The following is an 11,093-nucleotide window of genomic DNA, read 5'->3' as shown; positions in this document are numbered from 1 at the left end:
CAACTGGATTTTAGCCCTGATGAGGCTGGTGTACTTTCGGTAACTTGAAACTACCTGTTAAAATTGCTGTATAAAGCTAAAGCAAACATTTTAAGTCTGCCTTGGAATACGCAGGGAAACTTTCTTAATAGATCATGCAGTCATTTTTCAAAGTAAAGTCAGCAGCCTCACTTGGTCCAAGATCTACTCAACCCCATTCGCAACCGTGCCCATATTTAACGTGTAAAATCCTCCTGTCCTGATAAATTCCACTTAGGGCCCATTCCCCATATACAAGGACACTTAAAGCAGGTGTAGAGGCCACACAACATCTCAATGCTCAGCTTCCCCGGCCAACCATGCGCTATGTTGTCAACATACGGCCTACAGAGAGGAGAGGCGATATTTGATAAATTCTACTAATCACAACCCATGAAGCATTACTGTGGGTAGGAAATTACTTTATTTGGATCATTTGTGCATCATCAGGGCCGTTAATACCCCACAGTGCTTGGGTAGAACAAAACATGGCGTCCGGGAGGAACCAGTGCCCCAGATTCAATCATCTAACCTTCCTGGACATTGAAGCATCAGCAGTAAAAATGCTCGACTGTAACCAGTGACATACAATGGCTGCGTCCAGTGTAAGTGCTGGGATGGGGGAAACACCCCGGCTGTCTGGTCAGTGAGAACCTGGACAGCATTCAGCCACGTACGACTGTCATGGCTGCCTCCACTGTGCACATGGCATGTGCGATCCCGTACACCACTCCTCACAATCACCTACAAAAATATAAAGCTTTATTATCTCAGCAATATATTACATGAAGGCTTTTTCCGTCTTGTGTCATCAGAGGGGATAACCTTATGTGTCGTCACCCCTGGAGCCGTGCAGGGGTCTCTTAGCAGGAGGCATCTGGAAGGGTCTCAGTCACGTAGTCTTGGACTCCTCTCCCGAGTCGGTCGTGTTTTTTTGGATCTGTAATTCCTGATCCAGTCTCTCTTTGGCTCGAACGACCTAGAAAAAGTAGTAGAACACATAAAAATCTGAATAAAGTGACATCACAAGATTATTGTGCAGGAACCGGCCCATGGGTGCTCGACCACGTACACAATATCCAGAATCCTTCCAAGGCCGAATTCAACTATGCAAATTTTGGCTGTGACTGCGCCTGTATGTAGTTCTGTGAGCAGGAGCAGGGGACTCACAAAACTTGGCACCACGGAAACTAGCAATTTCCTAAGTGCAAAATGGACTAAACTAGATTGGTTCAAATCCAATCCACACAGGACACGGACCAAAATGACAGTCAGATACTGGACCTTGTGTAACCTCCTAAAAAAGTAAAAGAGGCGGTCAATAAAAGGCACGAAAGGTCTCTGCGGGGCCCCTCAAGGTTAATGCTTATCACTGCACATCTGGCTTTGTATCTGAGGCTCAGTCAGCTGTACCTTCACTTCAGAGATGCAGCCATTTCCTTTACTTTCACCTCCTCTTCATTAGTTTTTTATTTTTCTGGAGATATAGCCGTATTAGGGTTTATATTTTGTGGGATGATTTGAAGTTTTTAATTACACCATTTATTTTACTACATAAAATGCACGAAAAAAAAAAAAATTTCCAAGTGACATGGAATTGAAAAAAAACAAAAAAACAAAGATCATGCTGTAGGTTTTTGCAGCATTCACTTTGCAATAAAAAATGCAAATCTAACCTATTTTAAATGGGCGTCGGATAGTGGCATTTAAAAGGTTAAAATGCTATGATTGCAGGCAGCTTTGACAGCAGCTGGCTCCTCACGCAGCTTGTGAGTCTGCTCCATGCAGGCAATGGGAATATCAGTCGCACATGTACGACGAATGTTGTCAAGGGGTTAAATAAGGATGGGATGGATTCCCACCACGGCCTAAACATACGCAGCTCCAGCACGGATCCATAACATGGTCATGTGTGCAGAGCGTAACATGTGGCGGCAAACAGGAGCGAGATGACGAACAATGGGGGTCCGATTACCAGGACTCCCAGTGATGCGGAGATTGGGGATTTGGATCCTCAGAAACGGGCTCTACAGATGAAGCAGAGTTGCTCATGCTCAGCTCCATTCATTGTCTATGAGACGGCAGGAAATAACAGAGCGTTGTACTTGTCTCATACACAGGGGATGTAGTGGTGGAGCACAGACACGTCCGCTTCATCCAAGATGGAGCTCGAGCATCACTGGGAGTCTGAGCGGTTGGACTCCAGAGATCGATAAATTATACCCTATTCTGATGATATGGGATAACTTAAAATTTGGGGACTAACCCGTTAAAAGGGCTGCCCCACCAACAGGACAGGCGAGTAATATATGATCATTAGGTGGCCGACTGCTGGCTCTCCCCCTGATCATGTCTTTGCAGGTCCCTTGTGATTGGAGCTGTAGAGCATGCAGGCTCCATTCACTGCCCTTGGGAGAGATGGGCACACAGGGGACCTGGGACCACCAGTCTGGGGAGTATCCTGGTGATAAATGTCGCTGCAATGCACTCACTTTTGACTGTAAGTAGAAGGATCCTCCTGCTGCCTTGTCATTCACTTTGAAAAGATGGTCGTATTTCTAGAGGAGAGAGACAAGATCAGATCCTCAGTAAAGTTTTAATAGTGACCAGCAAGGAGCGTCTAGCGCCCCCTGTGGGTCATCTTGCAAAATAGGTAATGGTTAAAAAGTCTATTACGGAATTGCTATATGTGCAGTTTTCCCAAATACCATATTTCAACTAAATGTACACGAGGTGACGTATAAGGAGCCCCAATGAGTCCTGAGGTCTCTGGACTGCGGCCCCTCCGGGCCGTTCTTACCGTCTGGATCTCTTCGGGTTCCAGTTTGGAGACATTCAGGATCTGCTGCGCCTCCTGCAGGCTTATTCCTGACAAGCTGCTGGCTGCTGCAGACTCTTTTCCTGCGCGTCCCCCCCTCGCCTCTGCGGCTGCTCTGCTTGCTGGGAGATGACATTTGGGGGAGACCATGTAAGACGCGTATACAGTACACTGCCCCATCACCTCTACTGTCCGCTGAGCACTTACCAGCAAACTCCTGCCGCAGGGCCCGTGTGAATGCCCGGCCCACCACCTGCGCCCCCATCACCAGGATCTGAGCCAAATACTTCGCCTATAGAGGAGACAACGCACATCAGTAGTATCGGGACGGCTACAGGCCTTGTGGGTCCCACTCATTTTTGATTCTTCCATTTTCAGGAGCTACATCTTTATGTATCTGTCTGTGTGCGGAGCTCGATCAGCGCTGGGTTTTGCAGCACGAGCTGCAGTTGTTTTCTTTTACCTTTTTGGGGTCCTTATGACTTTTTTTTTTTTTTTTTAATTAGTGACCAAAAAAAAGATTAAATATTTAATTTTTTATTTATTAGAATTGCCTTACTTTCTGGGAAAAGGGGGAGGGGGTGATGTAAAATATATATATCTTCTATATACATAATTGTCTAAGGGTCACTTCCGTCTGTCTGTCCTTCTGTCACGGTTATTCGTTCGCTGATTGGTCTCGGCAGCTGCCTGTCATGGCTGCCACGACCAATCAGCGACGGCCACAGTCCGATTAGTCCCTCCCCTACTCCCCTGCACGGCGCCCGCTCCGTAATCCCCTCCACTCACACAGGGTTAATGGCAGCGGTAACGGCCCCCGATGTAACGCGCTCTGTTACCGCTGCCATTAACCCTGTGTGTCCCCAACTATTTACTATTAATAGGTCATGTTAAAAATAATAAAAACAAAAAACCTGCTATACTCACCCTCCGCCGCCTTTGCCGCTCCTCGCCACGCTCCCGGGACCGCTCCATTGCAAGTGGCAGCTTCCGCTCCCAGGGCTGGTGTGCGACAAGGACCTGCCGTGACGTCGCGGTCATGTGATGTCACGGTCATGTGACCGCGACGTCATCATAGGTCCTGCTCACACCAGCCCTGGGACCGGAAGCTGCCGCTTGCAATGGAGCGATCCTGGGAGCGTGGCGAGGAGCGGCAAAGGCGGCGGATAGTGAGTATAGCAGGACTTCCAACGGGCGTTCGGAAGGTGAGTATATGTTTATTTATTTATTTTTAAGTCTCTATACTACGTGGCTCTGTGCTGGGCAATATACTACGTGGCTGGGCAATATACTACGTGGCTCTGTGCTGGGCAATATACTACGTGGCTGGGCAATATACTACGTGGCTGGGCAATATACTACGTGGACATGCATATTCTAGAATACCCGATGCGTTAGAATCGGGCCACCATCTAGTATATATATATATATATATATATATATATATATATATATATAATTGTCTAAGGGGTACTTCTGTCTGTCTTTCTGTCTGTCGGCAACTTCCGTCACGGAAAACCAGTGTCGCTGATTGGTCTCGCCAGCTGCCTGTCATGGCTGCCGCGACCAATCAGTGACGAGTACAGTCCGATTAGTCCCTCCCTACTCCCCTGCAGTCACTGCCCGGCGCCCGCTCCATACTCCCCTCATCGCTCACACAGGGTTAATGCCAGCGGTAACGGAACGCGTTATGCTGCGGGTACTGCACTCCGTAACCGCAGCTATTAACCCTGTGTGAACAAGTTTTTACTATTGATGCTGCGTATGCAGCATCAATAGTAAAAACATCTAATGTTACAAAAAAAAAAAACAGCAACACATTATTCTCACCCTCCGACTTGGCGCTGTCCTCGGCAGTGCAAGCGGCAGGTTCCGGTGCTAAGGATGCTATGCGAGAAGGACCTGCCATGACGTCACGGTCATGTGACCGCGACGTCATCACAGGTCCTGCGCTCATACCAACCCTGGGACCGGAAGCTGCTGAGTACACCGCACACAGGCGACAGGACTACAAGGGGCCCTCGGAAGGTGAGTATATGTTTATTTTAAGGCTTTTTTAACCTGTTACATACGTGGCTGGGCAATATACTACGTGGCCTGTGCAATATACTACGTGGACATGCATATTCTAGAATACCCGATGCGTTAGAATCGGGTCACCATCTACTCTCTATATATAATTGTCTAAGGGGTACTTCCGTCTTTCTGTCTGCAACTTCCGTAACGGAAATCCCGCGTCGCTGATTGGTCTCGCCAGCTGCCTGTCATGGCTGCCGCAACCAATCAGCGATGGGCACAGTCCGATTAGTCCCTCCCCTGCAGTCACTGCCCGGCGCCCGCTCCGTAATCCCCTCCACTCACCGCTCACACAGGGTTAATGCCAGCGGTAACAGACCGCGTTATGCAGCGGGTACCGCACTCCGTAACCGCTGCTATTAACCCTGTGTATCCCCAACTTTTTTACTATTGATGCTGCCTATGCATCATCAATAGTAAAAAGATGTAATGTTAAAAATAAAAAAAACAAAAAACCTGCTATTCTCACCCTCTGTAGTCCTACGATGCACTCGCGGCTGCCGCCATCTTCCGTTCCCAGAGATGCATTGCAAAATTGCCCAGAAGACTTAGCGGTCTCGTGAGACCGCCAAGTCATCTGAGTAATTTCGCAATGCATCCTGGGAACGGAAAATGGCGGCAGCCGCACGCGCATCGCCAGAGTTTCGCTGGTTCCCAGGGTTGTGAGTATATAACTATTTTTTATTTTAATTATTATTTTTTTTTTTTCCACAGGGATATGGTGCCCACACTGCTAAATACTGCGTGGGCTGTTGTATACTCCGTGGGCTGTTATATGTTACGTGGGCTGTGTTATATACTGCGTGGCTGCTATATACTGCATGGGCTGTGTTATATAGTGCATGGATGTGCGATATACTATGTGCCCTGTGTTATATACTACGTGGCTGCAATATACTACGTGGGTTGTGTTATATAGTACGTGGGTTGTGTATATATATCATAAATCTCTCGTGCACCCTCCGGGTAGGCCGATTGTTTCGGGTTGTAATTCCATTTTGTCAAATATTGGTGTCTTTCTGGACAAAGTTCTTAATCCGATTGCAAGTAGTGCAGAGTCCTTTATTAGAGACACAACGGATTTTCTGGATAAGGTGGGTGGCATAGAGATAGTGGGTGAAGTGCTGTTGGCATCTTTTGATGTCACATCACTGTACACATCTATTGACCATGGCCGAGGGTTAGATGCAATACGTAAGAAACTGGCGATTACAGAATATTCTACTGAAACAAGGGAGTTCTTGCTACAGTTATTGAAATTGGTGTTGACCAATAATTACTTTTTATTTGGTGATTCTTTTTATTTGCAATTACGCGGGACCGCCATGGGCGCGAACATGGCGCCCGCGTATGCAAATATTGTAATGAGTGTCCTTGAGGAAGACCTCGTCTATGTGTCCCACCACTTTAGCTATGTAGCGGCGTGGTGGAGATACATAGACGATGTCTTCCTCATTTGGACTGGTACCAGAGATGCACTGCTCGAGTTTCATGGATATTTAAATACAATTGATGAAACAGTCAAGTTTACTCTTGTGTACACGGACGCCAATTTACAATTCCTGGACGTGAATGTCAGGATGATAAGTGGTAGACTTGTTACCCAATTGTACACCAAAGCTACAGACAAGAATGACTTGCTACTTTTTAGTAGCCAGCATCCGAAAAAAATGAAGGAGTCCATCCCTTATAGCCAATTAATAAGAGTAAAAAGAATTGAAAGTAATGAACAATCTTTAAAAAAAATCTATGGAGGAGACTCTTGAGAAATTTCCGAATCGTGGCTACTCAAAAAATTTGTTACAGAGGCAAAAAAACAAGGTGGATTCAGTACATAGGGAAAGTTTGCTTCAAATTAAACCTCGTTCAAATGAAATTAGTCGCATCCCTTTTGTAACCACTTACTGTGAGGAAAGCAACATGGTTGCAGAGGTTATACGAAAACATTGGGGAATGCTGCACAGGTGTATACCTCAGGTGAAGGAGTTTTCCAAACCTCCAATTCTTTCGTATAAACGGAATCGTACTATCGCTTCGACTCTAAGTCAGATATTGGCACTTTCAAAAAACAAGGTCAGGCTACACTGACGGGTATGGGTAGGAAAGGATGTTATCCGTGCCTATCATGTGTCAATTGCAGTTTAATTTTAAAGGGTCAAAATTTCTTTCATCCAAAAACTAATGAGGAGTTCAAAATTCGGCATTTTTTGACGTGTGACTCAGACTTCATAATCTATTTGTTACAATGCCCCTGTTTGTTATGGTATGTCGGTGAGACTACATGTGAATTCAAGACAAGAATTAACCAACACCGACATACCATAAGAAAAAAACGTATGGATCTACCAGTCTCTAAGCATTTTACAGAGAAATCACACACAGAGAAAGATCTGCGGTTTCGTATCATTGATACGATACCAGTCCAAAGGAGAGGGGGTGATCGTGTTCAGTTATTGAAAAGAAGGGAGATGGAGTGGATAATGAGGCTGAGGACACTTAAACCATATGGTCTTAATGTAGACTTTAAATTTAGTCAGATTATGTGAAAGTATCTGTAATACAATGACGGTTTTATTTTATTCTTTTCTTGACTCTTGATTATAATTTTAATACTAGTTGATTAGTAATTTCTGTTTGTTTTTTATTTATTTGCAGGGGGTTCCATCTTGTGCTGCGATCATGCGGAAACATAAAGGTCTATGTCCTTCGCCTATGAGGATGTCGGTTTCTAATGGCAAAGATATTTAAGACAAAAGATTTTTTTTGTTTTTGTTATAATACGTTTGTTTATTTTATATTAAAAAATATTTTTTTCTTTTTTCGGTACTGGCGGATTCATCCTAAGTAGAGATGTATATAACAATATTAAACATTAAATGATATACCGTGAGCAACCACGATATGGCTGTGCGTTTGATTATTCTCAAAGTGATCTACAATATGTGGCCACAATGTATGGACTGTGAGTGTCAAAGTAAACGGATAGGAGGAGCTTGTGGGGCTTGCGCCTCCAATACTCTCCATGTCCGGCCGTGGTGGGTGGTGCTATACTTGTGATCAAGTGCACCTCAAACACTGTGACTTTAGTTTGGGCTTATGTCCTGGTCCTATTTGTATGGCACACTGTAGTTTCTTCTAAGAATATGATTGTATCTTCTGTTTGGTTGGTCTGAGTGGTGGTGCTCCGGTTCAATAGTCAGAAGCATCATGGATCCAACAGTATAATAGAATATCTGACCAGTTATTATGAGTCCGCCGCTACCGTTTTGTTAATATTAGTTATAATTTATTCTGTTTTTCTGCCTGAATTACCGGCATCCTGTGTGGGCGAAGTTTTCCCTTAATTAAAATGGCGGCCTGATCCTTGGGATCGTTCTGCGCACCTGCGGACTGAGGCATTGTGGGCTTTTTGCCTCTGACGTCACGGACATGCGCAGTGTGTGCGGATAGACGCCGTGAGCTGAGACATGTGGATGTAGGTAATGTGCTTACTGTTTCATATGATCGCGGTACTTGGGAGTGGAGCACCTGATGGAATTTGATTTTAAATGATTGGTAATTGATCATTGAGGTTGTTTTATGAATAATCACGCGACACTTAATATTTAATGTTCACTGATTATGTATATTATGGAAGCATTGTGCTTCATATAGACTCACTGATTTATGAATAGCTGCTACATGTAATTTATTTATATTTGAGATATTGCACATAATGATTTTTATAATGAGATTGACATGTGTTTGATATAAAAAACCCTTTCACCTATGTATTCACTGCTTGAAAAAGGATTGTTGTATCCAAAACGTTGCCACGCCGTTCAGGCAATAAAGTCCACTTTTTTCTTATTTTTTGTGCTGCTTTTCTTATTTTTTATATATATATATATATATATATATATATATATATATATATATATATATACTGCGTGGCCTGTATTAACGCATCGGGTATTCTAGAATATGTATGTATGTATTAAGCAGCCACATAGTATTTGTCTGCTATATACTACATGGCTCCTATATAATACGTGGCCTCTGCTATATACTATGTGGCTGCTATATACATATTCTAGAATACCCGATGCGTTAGAATCGGGCCACCATTGTATGTATGTATATATTCCCCTCCACACTTATATTGGTCCCCCTCCTCCCCAGGGATCCCCAAATTACAGTATTACATAGGTGTACATCATTGCCCCCCCAACTACAATGACATTGTTGGCACCCTATGATCACTTTGCAGGCCATTGGGATCGGAAGGGAAACTTACACCCTCCCCCCCCCCATCCTCTTAAATGTCACGACTGGCAGCAGCATCTTAGGGCTTAAAGGGAAGTCATCATCGGGAAACTACTTATTGTTTAAGGGGAACCAGCCATGAACACTGCAGGTAAATTGCATTACTGAAAATGCAATGACCATGAGAAAATGAACTTTCTTCCTCTTTGGAGCCGCCGGCTTTCAGTCATTGAGGAGTTGATAGAAGCATGTGAGCGGCGGCTGTAACCTCGCCCCCCACACTGACCGACACCTTGCCCCCCACACTGACCGACACCTCGCTCTGCACAAATGCGAGGTACTGCACGCTGGCAGTCAGTGTTGGGGAGAAGTTACATCGCTCTATCGTTCTCCTCTATGACTGAAAGCCGGCGGCTCCTGAGAGTAATACAAGCTCATTTTCTCAATAAGGCGGCCGGGCAGAATTATAAAAAATAATTATTAACCTGCAGATTAACCCTATATTTGCAGGTTAATAGCTTGTGGAGGATAAGACAAGTTCCCTTTAGATCGGGTATTTTTTATACACATTTTTGGCAATGGGTTTATTTTCTATATCACAATTTGTATTAAAAAAAAAAAAAACCTGAAATTTTCAATGTTCCCACTGGTCGGGTTTTTTAGTCTTGCAGTCTTAACATCCTGTCTCAGGAAACGCATGAACATTAGCTGCGATGATCAGACCCCGATCTGCTGCATTGAGGCATCTCATGAGCGTGTGCCAAGTGACGTCGCCTGCTGCGATTGATGGATCCTGCGCTATCACTTCTGTGGAAAGGTGTGAGCGTCACTGACTCTGGTGGTAATGACACTGCTGAAAAACTGGACAGGAAGGAGTCCAAAAAAAGGTTTATCTTGCATCACCTGACCGCTGCAGCCAATCACAGGCCGCATCTTCTGGGTGAGCAGTGGGGTCTTGGCTTCCGGTGGGCCCGTGGGGGTGACGGGTGAGTCGTGGTCATATATGACTAGTGTTGATGTTTATGCGGCAGGAATAACCCCACGAGGTTGGGATTATGTGTAACGCATCGTTGTCATAGTAACCCCACGGTGCTGCTTTACGGTAACGCGGGCACGACGGCCCTAATAACATTGGTCATTGATGATAATCGACTCTTGGGGTGAAAAGATACAATTCTATCAAAGGAAAACCCAGCAGCACAGTCACCCATGTCACCTTCACGTCACTGCCGTCAAACGAGCAGCACTCCGGCAGGGCATGCTGGGATTTGTGGTGCAGGGTCCACACACGGCAGTGACCCGCACACACCCCCGCTCGCTGGGTCACGGCTCGGTCTCTTACCATCCTGCTCTGCTGCCGTCAAGGTTACACGTGCGGCCGCGGCGTCCACTCTCCGTGCGGTGCAAGGACCTTGATGACGTCATAGTCAGGTGACCGGGGCTGAGACACCACGTGACGGCGCCATTTTGGAAGGCTTGCGGGAGCATTGAATTATGGGAGTTAAGATGTGAGCACGTCATCACCCAGCGGCGGCCTGGACGAGGAAGCACGCGCCTCACGCCGTCACTGGCGCTTGATGAATGTGCCTCTTCTAGACGCCATCGTGTGTGTGTCTAAATCCTGAAGCGTAAAGACCAACCAATGAGAGTTCAGCTTTTATCTGTCCACTTGATTGAAAACGGAGATTGGATTGGGCATTACTGTGACCATATGAATGAAAGGAGGCGTAGCCAACTGCATCCAATCAGATCTCCGCTCTCATTTTTTTAACATTTTAAAAAATGAACGATGTCTCCTGATTGGTCGTTATTAGACAGATTCATCCTTGCATTAACCCCTTCCTGTCTTGGCTATTTTTTTCCAAAATTCCTTTATTTCCTCCTTTCATCTAAGATCCAGAAGGTTTTTTTTTCTCCATAGATTCTGCTGGACGAG

General features: G+C 45.2%; 1 protein-coding gene across 2 annotated transcripts; it reads right to left on the bottom strand.

Annotated features, from left to right (window-relative positions):
* Positions 1 to 423: 423 nt before the first annotated feature.
* On the bottom strand, positions 424 to 10,638 carry PAM16 (presequence translocase associated motor 16). 2 transcript variants are annotated; one of them, XR_011314724.1, is made up of 6 exons: positions 10,500 to 10,638; positions 3,044 to 3,128; positions 2,819 to 2,958; positions 2,511 to 2,576; positions 844 to 997; positions 424 to 762 (listed from the first exon to the last, which is right to left on the bottom strand). XR_011314724.1 is itself a non-coding variant. In XM_069734465.1 (5 exons), the coding sequence occupies exons 1-5, from the start codon at positions 10,500 to 10,502 to the stop codon at positions 911 to 913; spliced, it is 381 nt and encodes a 126-aa protein (XP_069590566.1). In that variant the 5' UTR covers positions 10,503 to 10,638; the 3' UTR covers positions 764 to 910. The 2 variants fall into 2 exon arrangements, 1 of the variants encoding a protein (XP_069590566.1); XM_069734465.1 differs by lacking the exon at positions 424 to 762 and having other exon boundaries at positions 764 to 997.
* Between the last annotated feature and the right edge of the window lie 455 nt (positions 10,639 to 11,093).

The sequence above is a fragment of the Ranitomeya imitator genome, chromosome 7 (assembly GCF_032444005.1).
Source record: "Ranitomeya imitator isolate aRanImi1 chromosome 7, aRanImi1.pri, whole genome shotgun sequence".
Classification (NCBI taxonomy): Eukaryota; Metazoa; Chordata; class Amphibia; order Anura; family Dendrobatidae; genus Ranitomeya; species Ranitomeya imitator.
Note: the sequence above shows the minus strand (reverse complement) of the source record. Positions and strands in the feature narration are given on the sequence as shown.